This window comes from Caenorhabditis remanei, chromosome III (genome assembly GCF_010183535.1).
Source record: "Caenorhabditis remanei strain PX506 chromosome III, whole genome shotgun sequence".
NCBI lineage: Eukaryota > Metazoa > Nematoda > Chromadorea > Rhabditida > Rhabditidae > Caenorhabditis > Caenorhabditis remanei.
This window is the reverse complement of record NC_071330.1, coordinates 17,418,092-17,434,173: the sequence shown is the minus strand read 5'-3', so window position 1 is coordinate 17,434,173 and position 16,082 is coordinate 17,418,092. Positions and strand designations below refer to the sequence as shown.

At 39.1% G+C, this 16,082-nt stretch overlaps 2 protein-coding genes across 2 annotated transcripts; both read left to right on the top strand.

The window, feature by feature from the left end:
- Nucleotides 1-356: 356 nt before the first annotated feature.
- Nucleotides 357-3,402, top strand: GCK72_011828 (uncharacterized protein; the record flags this gene model as incomplete). Its single annotated transcript, XM_053728702.1, has 9 exons — nucleotides 357-432; nucleotides 485-822; nucleotides 1,022-1,234; nucleotides 1,288-1,368; nucleotides 1,419-1,605; nucleotides 1,654-1,748; nucleotides 1,802-1,980; nucleotides 2,373-2,631; nucleotides 3,109-3,402. The coding sequence occupies 9 exons, from the start codon at nucleotides 357-359 to the stop codon at nucleotides 3,400-3,402; spliced, it is 1,722 nt and encodes a 573-aa protein (XP_053588279.1).
- Nucleotides 3,403-5,787: 2,385 nt separating this feature from the next.
- GCK72_011827 (uncharacterized protein) lies at nucleotides 5,788-11,521 on the top strand (the record flags this gene model as incomplete). Its single annotated transcript, XM_053728701.1, has 4 exons — nucleotides 5,788-5,819; nucleotides 10,910-10,961; nucleotides 11,151-11,270; nucleotides 11,336-11,521. The coding sequence occupies 4 exons, from the start codon at nucleotides 5,788-5,790 to the stop codon at nucleotides 11,519-11,521; spliced, it is 390 nt and encodes a 129-aa protein (XP_053588278.1).
- Nucleotides 11,522-16,082: the final 4,561 nt, after the last annotated feature.

Sequence of the window (16,082 nt, the reverse complement as noted above, 5' to 3'; positions counted from 1 at the left end):
ATCAACGTCACATTTCTCTGAAAGAAGTGAGAAGAAAACGAAAATGTTTAGAAATGAAATCATTTGATTTTTTAAACAATTCCTGCTATTAAAACCAATTAAATCAAGCTGATTACGTAATTAACGAAAGAACAACTCTCGTCAGAATTCGAATTTAAATTTTCGCCACTCGCAACGACACTCCGCATCGCGCGCTGTTTAGCCACCTCCTCGAATTAAAAGGTCCCTTTTTACACTAAAGTGTGGCTCCATCCGGCTCAAATTACTTCATTTATCATTCTAAACGATCAATGATTAGATTTTAATAAATAAAACATTTAATTGTTCAATATTAGTATTCCAGGACCCCTCCAAAAATGCCCGACAATTTGTCGGCAATATTTGAGACAATATTAGACTATGCAGACGAAGAAGCGACCGCTGGTACATCGAGTAAGTTTTTATTCAAGATTTGTCACTGAGAGTTAATAAAATCGCGTTTCAGATCAAGATCAGGAACAAAATCAAAGAATTTCGACTAAAAACCACAAGAATCTACTGAAAAAACATCAAAATGCTGTGGCTATTCTCAGAAATTTCGCCAAATCCAATGAGCAAAAAGAAGAAATCTCATTTCAAGAGCTTTCACAAAGCTTTCTAGACGATTGGGATGTGTCGAATTCCAAATCAATATCAATTCAACAGCTATCACAATTATTAAATGCACCACATATTCAAGGAGTGTTATGGGCCGCGCAAGAAGTGTCGGCTGGGAGATTTGCACCGCAATTACCAGATGTTCCGTTTGAAGTTGATGAAGATGATGGGGTTGCGGTGAAAATTGTAGGTTTTTGGATGAAAATTCACAAAAAAAAAACTGGCGAAAAAAATTTAGAAAAGCTAGCAGGTAATGTTGGTCTGTTAGCGATATCTTTCGTGAAACTCAAAATAACTAGCAGACCAACGTTGGTCTGCTAGCTATTTCCAAAATATTTTCTCTCTCAAATTCTCTCATTTCCAAGCAAAATCTTTTAATTTCCAGGTCCGAATAGTACGACGAGGCGAACCACTCGGCGCCACGATAAAATGTGAACGTGGCAAAGTGTACGTGGCACGAATAATGGCGAACGGCGTGGCAGATCGGAGCGGGTGTATTCAAGACGGAGATCGAGTATTGGAAGTGAATGGAGTGACTGTTGCAGATAAGGAACCGAGGGAGATTGTGAAATTGTTGGATAAATGTGATAATGGCATTGTGAGTTTCTTTTGTACCACAATTTTCCTTTGAAATTAATCAATATTTTTCAGATAACTTTCAAATTAATACCTGCCGAAGTGAACCAAAAACTCAAGCAAAAACGTCCCGCTCACCGTTACGTACGAGCGCTGGTAAGTCTCAATTTTTTCATAGATTTTCCAAAAAAAAAATCAAATTTCAGTTTGACTACGACCCATGGCAAGACAGACGCCATCCATGTCCAGAAGCTGCCATCTCGTTTCGCGCTGGCGATATTCTGGAGATTCTCGACGAAAAAGATCAGTATTGGTGGCAAACCAGAAAAATCGGATTCGGAGCGCTGGCCAGGAGAAAAGAGAGTCATGATGAGGAGAATCGAGAGGAATCTAGTAGGGAATTAATCTTAAATTCTGAAATTTCGTGCATTTTTATTGCAGAAAAGGTCGGATTGATCCCATCAGAATGGCTACAGTGTCAATCGGAAAATCCGGATAGTCTGGAGTCGTCGAACGATTTTCAGACGTTTTTAGAGGTATTTAAGACTTCTTCAAAATCACATTAAATTTATTATTTTTACAATTTTAGAGTCACAAAGAACGCTTCTACGAAGGTGTCTTCCGATGGAGAAACAAGAAAAAACGACGGCGAGTCGTCGTGCTTCTAGGTGCTCCAGGTGTCGGTAGAAACGAGATTCGAAGGCAGTTCTTCAAAGTTTTCGCAGACAGATTCACAAATGCAATTCCACATACAAGCAGAGCGCCAAGGTACTGATGTCCATCAGTTAGATAATCTATTTTTATCCGGAGACCAAGAAAAAAAGAACCCGAGTTCAAAGTCGTTAAGCTTTCGTTAATGACACCCATTTCGTTAAGACACTAATTTGTTCTCAGAGAGGAGCCAGGAGCTTAATTCACTTGAACTCTGCTCGTTGAAGCATGCAAAGGCGGGGAAAATGAGCTAGCAGACCAACGTTGGTCTGCTAGTAAACAGAAGAGAGAGCTAGCAGACCAACGTTGGTTTGCTAGCGATTTCCATATAACAATTTCTCCCCCATTTCATTCCTTCTTTGCTCATTCTTTTGCAAAAAAGCACACAAACAAAAGCGAAAAATAAGATAAATTAGCCTCCCATCAATTATTCCCCTTTTATTTTGCAGACCCAACGAAACGGACGGTGTCAACTACTATTTCACGACGCGCGCCGAAATGGAGCAAATGATTGAATGGAAGGAAATGCTCGAATACGGCGAATTCCGCGATAATTTATACGGAACCGCACTTAAATCTGTCAGACGTGCCAGCGAGAAGGGAACAGTGCTGCTGACACCACATCCGTTAGCTATCGAGAATATCCGCACGTGGGAATTCGCGCCGATTGTGATTTTTGTGCAGCCGCCCGAGTTTGGCGAGTTTAAGGTGAATACGGAAGTTTTGCGAATGAAATTAGAGGAAATTTGGAAGGAACTGAACTGGAAATGACAGGAGGAGGTGTTTGCAAAAATTTCGACTGGAATTCGTCATTTTTCGCTTTAAAAAAACAAGCTAAAAACCGAAAAAAAACAAATTTGGTCTGCTAGCTATCGGCGTTGGTCTGCTAGCTATCCACTTAGCGATTAAGCAATGTTATCGCAGAATTGATGCAAAATCAAAACAGAAAATGATTGAAATTGACTGAAAATCACTGAAGATTGAATAAAATTGGCATGAAATTAGAAAAAATGTACAAATATTTGTCAAAAATCCCAGAAAACGTGAAATAACAGATTGGTCTGCTAGTTGCCGGCGTTGGTCTGCTAGCTCGCACTATTGGTCTGCTAGTTACCTGCGTTGGCCTGCTAGCTATCAAAGACGTGAAACTTCATATCTTCAAACAAAAAGATACAATAATTTCAGCACACCCGAGAAGTCTACCGTGCCCAAACGACTCGTTCTCATTCTGCCGCCTCCTCCACCAACATTTCTCAGAATACAGCAGCGACGAGTGCACGCGCCTTCTCCGACACAGAAATTCGTCAAATAATAGAGAATTCCGCACAAATGGAGCAAAAATACCGAGGAGTTTGTGATGCGATAATAAGGAATGTCGATTTGGATACAACGATGAATGAGTTGACTGGATTAATATATCAGCTGGAATCGAAAGCCACGTGGATGCCATCGAAGTGGTTGGCTGAAATTGGAGAATAAATTTTTTTTTATTTACATCATTTTAATATCAGATTTATTGCTTTATTTGAATTGTTAGGCCCCCAAACCCCCGAAATTACGAAATTAATCTCATTTTCAAAAATCAAGCTTTCAAAACCAACACACCGATTCTCTTTTGCTCAATTTCCTGCCGTCTTTAAATTGTTTTGCTTTAATTGTCTTCCTTTGCAAAAGGAAAAAACTTTAATTCTATATTTTTATTGTCATTTTGTCTAGAATACCCTTTCTAACTTTCTTGTAACATTCCCCTAATAAAATCTCTTGTTTCTTTTCCCCAAAAACGTCACTTTCTTTACTCCCTCAAGACCCTTTCGGCTCCTCCCCCAATCGCTAAGCTCCGCCCACTTTTCTCGACAAGCTTCTCGCCTCTTGTTCCTTCTTTTCTTATTCTTCTTCTTCTTCTTGTTCCTCCCCGATACTTGAGTCACAGCATATTCTCAGAACGACAATTGGAATTTTTGCTCCAGATTTTGCCCTCTACGAAAATGTTGGGTGCACAAGCATTACGGACTAAACAGGTTTGTTTTTCTCCCAGATGTTGAACTATTTTTTCGTATTTTTCCTTGGAACACCACGAGATTTTCGCTTCTTCCTGTTCAAAATGGGTAAACACACATTGTCTGAGACAGAGAATGGGGTCGGACTAGAAGGGCATTGGTGTTTTACTGAAAATAGAACAATTTGAAATCGGAAACTTTCGAAAAATAATAAATTTGGAGCTAGCAGACCAATGTTGGTCTGCTAGCTCCATCACTTTACATGTTGCTGGTTCAATTCCCCCTACCGTATTTTTCTTTTATCCAAGTTTATTTTGGGACATCAAATTGTGTTCTTGACTTCTTGACCACCGTATTAATTATTCTGATGGGTTCCATTTCCTCCCAAACTCATTATATATTTATTTCATTAAGAAATTCTACCAGAACCACAAAATTGCGCGTCTATTTTTAGTTCTAGAACTACCCCACCCCATCAAACATTCCGAGGCATGGCTCCAATTAATTTTCGCTTTGGTCTCCCAACTAAACAATTTTATTGCTATCTCTTGGCGGAGACTCCAATGATGTCAGGTGTTGCGTGTCAAGTTTTCCACCGTTTCATGAATCCACGTGTACACATTTTGATATCTCATGTGTGAGATATATTTCAAATTGTTCCGTTTTCTCTCAGGAAAAGTGATAACTGAGAGAAAGAGAGTCGGACCACATGTTGTTATTGCATTCTGTGGTCGTCTCGGGCGAGCAGCTCTCTCAGGTGTCTGTGCTGCAAAAAGTTGGACAATTTTACGACGACACATAGAGGTGTCATGCAGAAAAGAGTAAAGTAACACCTGGAGATATATCAGTAAAGTACATTTTCTTTTGAAAAATTGAAAAAAAAAGTTTATTTTTTGAAAAAGAAGTTTTGGAGAATCAGGGATCGCCACCCTGTGAAGGAGTAACTTGACGAGATACAAAAAGTTGTCAACTACAACAATTATTTACGAAAATTTTTACACATTTTAGTAGTTGACAACTTTTAGGTGGATTTTGAGAAAAAAATAATTAGAATTTTTTAAATTTTGAATATTGAGTTTCATCTCAAAACCTAGACAAGATATAGATCATTACATTCTGAACAGTTTTTTTGCATAGTTGACCACTTTTTTCACCAATAAACAATTTTGGTCTGCTAGCTCTATAATTAGCAGACCAACGTTGGTCTGCTAACTCCTGACGTTGGTCTGCTAGCTCTTGGCGTTGGTCTGCTAGCCCTTGACGTTGGTCTGCTAGCTCTACTTAAGCTGCCTCCGTGCAATACCCTCCTTATCCCTCCTCTATAAATAAATCTCCGCGTCACTGAACTCTGCTACCCCATCCAAAAACAGGAAACAATGGCGGAAAGACATTCAATGTTCTTTGAGCTATCCCTCCAATCCTATCCAGATTTTCAACTTTTTTCTGTATCCCAGTCCCCGAAAAAAGTGACGTTTTTTGAAATACAACGGGGTTCCGAGTTTTCCGGTTGCTCGTAAATTTTTTTGGCTCTAAAAAAATTTTTTTGGAGCCAAAAAAAGTTTCCTCCGATTATCCTTATTTATGAAGGAAGGCATTATTATTGGAGTTCTTTGGGATTGGAAGAGGCTTTGAGAACGAGAAAAAAAGCTTTTTGATCTACCATAGACCGCGCGCGGCGAGGAGCCATAAAAATTGATGAACGATGAAGGAAGAGAGAGACAAAACAACATAAAAAAGTAGTAATGGGTAACAATAATCCAGAAGAAGAATCTAGAGGCAAAATATATAAAAATATGAAAAAGTATTCCAGAAAGCCGAACGAAAGGAAAAAGAGAAACGTCATCGTGAACGTCTTCGCAGTATTGAGATGCAGAGGAATCAGATGCATCGGAATGCGTGGTTAGTTATGAGGAAGACTCTGTCAGTGTGTCTAGGAGTACGGATATCCAATTATTACAGAAATTGGGAGAGGTTGTCTCCAATACAAACTATGAAATTTTTTTTCAAATGACTACCGTAGTAGCAAAAGTTTGGTGCCCAGTATCTCACCTGCCTTGAGAGCTATCAAATTTGTTCCAACTGAAGAAATATTTTATAAGTATCCAGCTATATTTTGTCAGGAAGCTATTTTTTGATATTTACGATGGGAACCGAGATATACCCCTTCGAACAGGCACCACTAGGTGCTCCTCTATTATAGATTTTACGGTAACTTTGATATCTTGGTTTGGCGTCCCGGGTTACTGTATAGTGTCCAAAATTTTGTAGTAAACCAAACCAACCTAGATCTCCATTTTTGTAGTTGACAACTTTTTTGTACGGGTGGTCCCTGAAGGGTTACATCCTACTCAAAGATGCTCACTTCAAGGTAATCTCACTTTGGGCGGCTGTAACTCTCTAGGGAGTGTCCGTACAAAAAAGTTGTCAACTACAAAAATGGAAATCTAAGTTGGATCTATAGACACCGTTAATTTTAAAATTACTAGGCAAATAGGGACTTGTGAGGGAAAATTGATTTTGCCAATGTGTGTCTGTTGTACGGATGTCTCAGTTGGTACAGGATGTTAGGTTTCATAAGAAATCTGTAATTTGACATTTTATAACAAGTTTTTGTAAAGTTTTTTGAATTTTAGCAATTTTGAGATAACTGAACATTCTGTAACTTTCTCACACTCTTTGCCTGAAACTAAATTTTTTGAACTTATCAATTCAAAGCGGTTCGAATTGACGATTTCAAGATCTCTGCGCTTTTGAATTCGTTGCATGACCCTAAGGTATATAAATACACATTCTAACCGTCTTGACTTACTGATCTTAAAATATCACAAATATTTGAAATTTGGAATATCTGATTTTCTTCCCGAATTTTCAACTATGTCAATATCAATATAAGCATTTCGAAAAATTCAGGACCGGACCGAGATTTTGTAAGTCCGGGTTATTGTCATGAGACCCTCTGACCTTCTTAGTTCCTTCCTTCCTCGATCAAACTAAAAATACAGTAACCACCACCCCCACTAAAAAGTGCTCGATCACGTTCTACTCCCCCATGTGCTTCCCCTTTTCTCTGAATATTCTTCTAACTCGAAGATTTATCACACTTCTCTCCATTTCCTTGAACGAACTTGGGTCTATTTGAGTACCCCACAAGTTCTTTTTTCCCCGAAACCCTTTTCCCCTCGAGACCCAAAACCCTTATTTTTTCCTTCCGCCCCTATCGTCAGCTCCTTCAGCTCCTTCAGGCGAAAGGATCGGGGCGCCTCGGCTCTCGATTTATCAAAAAAATTGTTCTGAATGTATGTGGCAAAGACGTGTATGTCTACATATCTAAAACATCAACTTTTCCAATGGAAAGTCGCCTGGGAATTGGGGGGAAACAAGAAGAAGACACGGAGGAGCCAAAATTTTCTTTTTGTCTTTCTCTTTTTTTGTAAAAAGTGGAAGAGAGTGTGTCTTTTTTTAGAATTCGCGCCACCCAACCATCGACTTCATAGACCACTGACAAGGGGGGAGAGTGGGGTCCAAAAAATATTAGGGGACTTGGGAAAGATTTGACGGAGAATTCGAGAACTGGGGTACACGGTGGCTGTAAGCTCGATCAAAGATTGGCAAGCTACCGTACTTTACCTATAAAACGTTTTAAAAGTACGGTAGTCGCAACGAGACCCACAGTGAGCGGTCAGGTGCCGTCTAATGGATAATACCGATGCAAATCTGAGTGGCTTGGAACACTGAGCAGACCTGAATGTTTTGAATCGACAAAATTAAATTGTATGCAAAATTGGGTAGACGTTCTTAATTCCGGTTACAGTGTATGAAACTTATATTCCAGAAATTTTCCAGTCACTAAATGCTTTTTACGTTCAGGATTCCTAAAACCTCGTAGCACTAAAACCTATTCTAGCACAGTCAGATTTTGCTCAAAAACATGAAAGTTATATTTTCAAAGACAGGAAGTCTTGACAACCGATTTATAACCTCAACTTTAATCCCAATGGCGTTATCGTCTAGACCAGCTGTCTAAAAATGTAAGATATCCATGAAATTTATTAATTCGAAATCATATAGTTTCGACCTTCCAACTGATAGGACCGATCTAGACAAGAATAATGAACATGTACCATTGGTCATAAGTAACCTATCTGCAGAAGTTTGAAATTGGGCACCGGGTTACGGTAGTATTGTAGGTGATCATAGAACGAAACTTTAAAAAATATAAATGTTGCATCTTTGACCACCTACAATACTACCATATCCCGGAGCCTAAGTTCAAATTTCTGCATATGGGCTACTGATGGTATCTGTTGTTATAAAAATCTTGCCCTAGAGTGCACGTTGATCGAGTCTTTCAGAGACTGCGTTATATGCACTTGAGCATCCCTCCTATTCTGATCAGAAACATGTAAGATTTTGAGTAAAACTGAAGAATGTTTTGCGCAGTCTTGTAAAAGTTTATGTCAGTAAGACTCTTGAAACCTAGGTTTTCAGAAATAGCAAAAGTCAACAATTACCAAAATAGTATGAGCAAGCCTAGCTGGGTAATATCCCTGGCAAGTCGTTAATACGCCACAGGCCGAAAAAAAAACAAAATTTCATTCTAGACCGGCCCGTAGTATCTCAGGGACATAGAACACGCCAAGATCTACATTTTCGTATATTTTTCAGCTCATACGATTGCGTTTTAAGCGAGTTACGCCCCGTTTTGGCCCGGAATTTTGCAATTATGCTAAAAACCTACAAGTAGTGTCCTATCTTAAGTATGTCACATGTGACCTCTCTTCACAACTTCCTTATTCTTTCCCTCCCAGCCACTTGTTACTGAGTTTACAAATATTTCTATTCTTTTTGCATTGCAACAAAGAGAGAGAAGCAAATTGGTGACCATTGGACTTACAAAAGAGAGTAAGAAAAAAGAAGGAAATGGGTGTCAAGTGCACATCAAATTCGTTTTGTTCTTCTTCTTCTTCTGGATGGAAAAAAAGAAAGAGAAAAGAAGTTGTCAGTCTCAGGATCAAAGGGATCATTGTGGGGGGAAGAGTCTAGTTGGAAAAACGCGTCAAAGGCACGACAGTCTCGGCTGAACAGGCACGCCTTTGACGCGTTCCTTATCAGAGCTGACCATCTCCTTCTCCATCATTTATTTTCATATTGCTCTCTTGTTTTTTCTCTTTTCCAGAACAACAGAATGAAGGAGACACAACATATATATCAGGTGTCATCAATCTTCTTTTTCAATGGGGTCTTGTTTCCCCTTCCGTCTCTTTTTTTTTTGTTGACTGGGAAGAATGAATGGACGTCCTTTTTAGAGGGGATGGAGGAATCTGGAAGTTTTATGTTGATGTGGATTTTGAAGATGATATGCTTATTCAAGGTGCCAAGACTGTTCTCACTACTACGCTCTACCGTAACCACAGAAAATTGCGTGCGAAATTGAAACACTTTGAGAAAACGAGACATTTCCAAAAGCGATTTCGATAAAGCGCAGTTGTACGAGCAGTGCTGAGCTAATAGACACACACATATCGGTTGTGCTTATACTCACTAGAATCATATTGATACACTCTAACACGATTTGGCAAAGTTACATGCCGCCTGACGTATATGACTTGGACAAAACAATTATAATTCTTTGTCACTGTTTTCTACCCAAAACCTAGAATCAAAGGGATCACACAATATCCGCCGCTCTCCCATCCCTTAAGGGAATTGAGTCTTAAATATTGAATTTTCCCTTTTGGCAACTTTCTCTTCTTTTCTTTTCTTTTACTCAAAAGACAAAAAGCAGCATGTCATGTCTTCTTTTTGTCTTACGAATGAGATCTCAAAGATCTCTTAAGTGGCCAGAGAAAATATGTTGACAATGCTTTTTAGTCAACGAGATAAAGTGTGTGTTCTTTTTTTCTTTTTTGACAAATTTATTCGAGATTTTCGAGGTCTCTTTCTATTTTAGGCATGCTGCCTGAAAATGAGGAAATAATAGGGGGAAAGTCTTGCCTAGGTTTCTGAAGACTCTGGGGACTCGAAACCCCCGAGAGTCTGCTGGAAATACAGAAAAAAGAAAAACATAAGCGACACGTCATGCACTTTTTGAAAATGAAAGAAATCAGTGTGTCAGTTTCTTGTCGAAGAAACAGGTTCATTGCTATGAAAGTTCAACTTGACTCTGTGCCTTTAAGGGTTACTGTAATGTTGTCCAAGTTGTTTTATGGCAAGGTGGACGGTTACAAGGTACCGTGAACAGTGTAATAGAAGGACACCCACTGAAGAGTTTGAGGCATCATCTGACTTTACAGCTTCAACATTTACTACAACTAGTTCAAGAGAAATCGATAAATGTTGGCAACTTTTAAATTGTTTTCTGGAGAAAGAGATACACTGACATCTCTAGGTATCCTCACAGGTTTTACGATATAGGGTGTGACAAGTTTCACGGAAAAATTAAAAAACGAGACGTATCTGAAAAGGTTGAGAGACAACAATCCGAAATTTCGATACAGTGGGCATCTGGAGTGCCAGAGAAACCGACAGATCTTGACATAACATAAAACGTGCTGAAAAAAAACGAAATATCTCTAAGGTTGAGCTATATTAAATGTTGTTATAGGAAGACTAAAACCATATTGCAGATTTTGATACATCTGAAAATTCATTTATTATTGACGATGCATACGCTCGAATTCCCGTTCTCATGAGCTTTAATGGAAGAGTTTTTCCGTGTAGTCCTCTCGGACGTTCTAATGTTACACTGACATAAAATAATACAGGGACCTAATACAGTGACAAAAATGCTAAGCCTTTTAGAATTGTCTGGGGTATCGGAATCTGCAATAAAAATATGACTTCACCTTTAAATAAAAATAAAACAGAGGCAAAAATGGGACAAAATAGTAAAATTTGTGATTTTATGAAAAAATAGATTTAAGCAGGATTAGAACACTGTCAGACACAAATAGAAATTCCCCCAATTAAAGTTTTCCCAATTCTTTCAGCGAAGACGCGGCCGCCCAATTCATGGAGATCACGGCGAATCCGCCGTTGAAAGTTCGTTCGATGAGTCTGAGTAAAAGTGGTGACGAATTGCTTATTGTGAGCGCTTCTTGTTGTATTTTTCACATTTTCCATCAATGTTAGACACCTGTTTTTATTTAAATCCTTTAGTATTTTTAGTAAAAGTTTTTAGTTTTTAGTATTAGAAATTTCTCTAAGCACTTCAATGTCCTAATTTTCCAGGTAACCACAAAGCATCGTCACTCAGTTCATTCCGGTACAGTACCACATCTACAAGTTCGTATGACACATCGGAATAGCAGTTCGACTGGGAGTACCGAGAGATTCGAGTTGGAGCCAAGTGTAAGTTAATTGGTTAAGCAGACCTTAAGCAGACCCATAAGCAGACCCATATTTCCAATTTCCAGGAGCCCACCGGTGGTCCACAACGATCAACATCCAGCGACTACTGTAAAGTGGACAAGAAGCACTCGATATCCGGCACAACACGACTATTAAAATGGTTGGGGATCTCGGACAAACAGACAACCGAACAGACGGAGCAGGCAGCGAAGAAGCCGATGTCTAAGCGTCGGATGTCTACTTTTACTTAAATTTGAATATTTTCCCAATTTTCAATTTTTTCTCAAATGCTTCCAAATATTCCGCTTCTCTTATGACACTTCAATGGAGTGCACATGCTTCTTCTACAGTAATCCTTCCCTATTGTCTCCTGGTGGTCTCAAACTTTTCGAAAATCCATCCACATCTTCTCCCTGTCTTTTCAAAACTCTGAATGTTTTCCAAAAATACAATTTTTTCATTTAAATATTTATGCTCATTTGTAAATTTGCCTCTCTCTCTCTTTATAACAAAATTGTTTGAAAAATAAATAAAATCTATATGTCTGGCGAAACTATTTTTTCAGTAAGAAAAGTGTTTCAATTGTTTGAATTGATCCGTTTCGGAAAGTTTAGCAAACATATCGTCGTCGAGTTGGGGTTCATCCAGGGAAAATTCTTCGAGTACTCCAGGCTTGAATAGCGATAGAATTTTAATGACATAATCATCGTCTTCTATATGTAGCTCAACACGTTTTGCATAGAATTGTGGACTGACGTCTTTGGAAAGTGATTCGATTAAATACGGCATGATGTCGTTGTTTTCGTCGAGACGCTCGATTGAAATAAGAAACTCCCTGATTGGGGATTTCGAGTTTGTCAGAATTGCCGACAGAGCACTCAGTTCATTGTTAAAAATATTGGTCTCAGAATCCATTTGATCGTAGCAATCACACTCTCTCCTCTTGTCTCTCAAAACAGTATGATTGCAAAGAGAAATTGCCATTTCTCGATTATTACGAATATAAATTGAAACATCCACGAATTCTTCTTTGACCCTGTCGACAACTTGTTCGAACGTTCTCGAAACTTTTCGGACATTGATCCTGCAAAGACATTTTTATAAACTATTTTTCGACTGAATTGAGTTTTCCAACCTGTCCAGAATATCCAGATTTCCGAAAATCTCGTTGAGTATTTCATTTGGCAAGTCGGTGAGAGAGAGCTGCTTCGGATCGGCACTGAAATTCAGAAGTTCCAATATTTCAGCATTTATTTCTAAACTGACCTTCTGTCATGATCGATATCCAGATTTCCGTGATAAAATCCATAGAACCAGTACTCGAAATCGACATATTCAATTAAATCCTTCCCGACTGTTTTGCAGAAGTTTTTGAATGCCTCCTCGACGTTTTTGGTACGGCGACACTCGTAGAAAATACACGCGCGAAGAGCCGTCGGATTAGTTTTCAGAGTTTCAAGCATTCTCTGAGGCGATTTTCTGGAAAAAATCATTTTGTTTCGTAAAAATTCGTAGAAAAAGCAGCAAAAAAGTGATGATAAAGTGATGAATCTTACAGGCCAGAAAGCGCGCTCTATGGGAGAGAAGAAAACGGTAGATCGCACTTAGATAAGAATCTATCAGTATCTTACAGTATCTAAGGCTATCTGATGGTATCATACGGTATTTTATGGTACCTTAGGCTATCCTACGGTATCTTACGGCATCTTACAGTATCTTAACCTATCTTACGGTATCTTACGGTATCAAAACTCACGGTTGTTGCACCATTGGTTGTGCCACCATAACCGGTTGAACCATTGGAGTTGCGACGACTGGAGCAGCACCGACTATCATTTTCTATTCGAGTGAATGGAAGAGAGGAGGATCCACGAGAAGAGATAATCGAAGAATACTTTCTGATTGATTATCGATCGAAATTTATATTTTCTCGCGGAGGTCAAATTTGTTTTTGGGGGGTCACGCCAGCGATCTTCGGAATTTCTAATTCTCTGATGGCACACGTCGGCGTGAGAAAATGTTTTGAGATTTTTCACGTCTTTGGTAGCTAGCAGACCAACGCCAGGAGCTAGCAGACCAATGTGGAGAATTAGCAGACCAACGGTGGATAGCTAGCAGACCAACGGTATGAGCTAGCAGACCAACGCCAGTAATTAGCAGATCAAAATGTATTTTTTGATTTTCGGCTTATTTTTCAGTTTTTAGGCGAAAAATGGCGAATTCCATTCAAAATTTCTCCGAACAGCTCTTCCTGAAGGTCTTCGGCATTAGCTGAATTTCAAACCACGCCAAAGGTGCGCCAGACATTGAAAGTGTATTTTTTCACAACATTTCTAAAGAGAGAGAGAGGGAAATTTACAAATGAGCATAAATATTTGAATTTGTTTTTAAAGTTTTGAGAAAAAATTTTGAATTTTGAAAAGACAGGGAGAAGATGTGGATGGATTTTAGAAGCGATTTTGAGGAGACGGGATTACTGTAGAAGAAACATATACGCTCCATTGAAGGAGTAAATTTGCCTCTCTCTCTTTAAAAGTTTGTGAAAAAAATACATTTTCTATGTCTGGCGCACATTTGTCGTGGTTTAGAAGAGCACCTTTTGCATGAAAATTTGTGCTGGCCTAGAATCTGACAACTCGGCCGTCGTGGGATTGTACCCTGCCGTCACAAATGCGAGTTTTTCCAGAAAAACAATTCAATAACATTCAAATTCCCTCTTCCCATATTATTACGGTAGCACTCGTTTCTAGACGTAGTCTGGGTTCTACCCTTTCACAATTGCATGTGCTATAATTGAAATCAGAGAATATATTGAAAATAGCATACATTTTGGAATATCGTCTTCGCTCAAACTCCACCTCCACTCAAAATCGCGAGAAAGTGACTTTTGCAGCCTATCCGACATCCGTACATGGTTATTCAAATATGCGAAAAAATTGTCGATGGGGAGAACCGAACCCGCAACCTATCGGACACTATCCTAGCAATAGTAAAAGTTTGACGACTCATAACTCTTTCCACATGAGCATTCCGCTGATTTTTCCTGCTGTTCTGGAATCAGCAGGGTCGAAAGTACCAGGGGTCCAATTTTCAGAAAAAGTTCGACTCGCCTCGTCATGAACTTCCCTTGTTACCTGGAAGTCTCTCCTGTGCATCACACACATTATAGCACATGCAATTGTGAAATGGTAAAACCCAGACTACGTCTAGAAACGAGTGCTACCGTAATAATATGGGAAGAGGGAATTTGAATGTTATTGAATTGTTTTTCTGGAAAAACTCGCATTTGTGACGGCAGGGTACAATCCCACGACGGCCGAGTTGTCAGATTCTAGGCCAGCACAAATTTTCATGCAAAAGGTGCTCTTCTAAACCACGACAAATGTGCGCCAGACATAGAAAATGTATTTTTTTCACAAACTTTTAAAGAGAGAGAGGCAAATTTACTCCTTCAATGGAGCGTATATGTTTCTTCTACAGTAATCCCGTCTCCTCAAAATCGCTTCTAAAATCCATCCACATCTTCTCCCTGTCTTTTCAAAATTCAAAATTTTTTCTCAAAACTTTAAAAACAAATTCAAATATTTATGCTCATTTGTAAATTTCCCTCTCTCTCTCTTTAGAAATGTTGTGAAAAAATACACTTTCAATGTCTGGCGCACCTTTGGCGTGGTTTGAAATTCAGCTAATGCCGAAGACCTTCAGGAAGAGCTGTTCGGAGAAATTTTGAATGGAATTCGCCATTTTTCGCCTAAAAACTGAAAAATAAGCCGAAAATCAAAAAATACATTTTGATCTGCTAATTACTGGCGTTGGTCTGCTAGCTCATACCGTTGGTCTGCTAGCTATCCACCGTTGGTCTGCTAATTCTCCACATTGGTCTGCTAGCTCCTGGCGTTGGTCTGCTAGCTACCAAAGACGTGAAAAATCTCAAAACATTTTCTCACGCCGACGTGTGCCATCACAGAATTAGAAATTCCGAAAATCGCTGGCGTGACCCCATAAAAACAAATTTGACCTCCGCGAGAAAATATAAATTTCGATCGATAATCAATCAGAAAGTATTCTTCGATTATCTCTTCTCGTGGATCCTCCTCTCTTCCATTCACTCGAATAGAAAATGATAGTCGGTGCTGCTCCAGTCGTCGCAACTCCAATGGTTCAACCGGTTATGGTGGCACAACCAATGGTGCAACAACCGTGAGTTTTGATACCGTAAGATACCGTAAGATACCGTAAGATACCGTAAGATACCGAAAGATAGCCTAAGATACCGTAAGATACCGTAAGATAGCGTGAGGTACCGTAAGAAACCGTAAGATACCGTAAGATAGCGTACTTTCCAAGTGCGCTCCGATGTTCTCTTTTGTTGAGCATTTGCGCTCTATGGCTAAATGAAGCGATCTCCCGTAGAGCACACTTTCTGACCTTCCTTCTGACATATCGTAATTCCAGACCCACCACAGTCGTCGTTTCGAATAACGGACAAAAGAATGATGAGTAAGTTTCTCCCGACGTCATCGACCCATAAATACAACTATACTTCCAGTTGCTGCTGTTGCTGTTGCATGTGCTAACTTCATTTGACCACTCATTTTGCGCCTATCATCATCATCCCCACGACACCAAACATTCGAAATTCGCAACTCTTCTCATCGAACTTCTCGGCACCGACCGTCTTTTTAATCAATTTTTGAGAAATTGAAATGGGATTTCATCGATGGTTTATGAAATTTTCATTTTTTGAACATTTTTAAATTTGTTTTATACAAAGGAAGTTTTGCAGAGGCAAATGCGCTCTATTGATAAGTT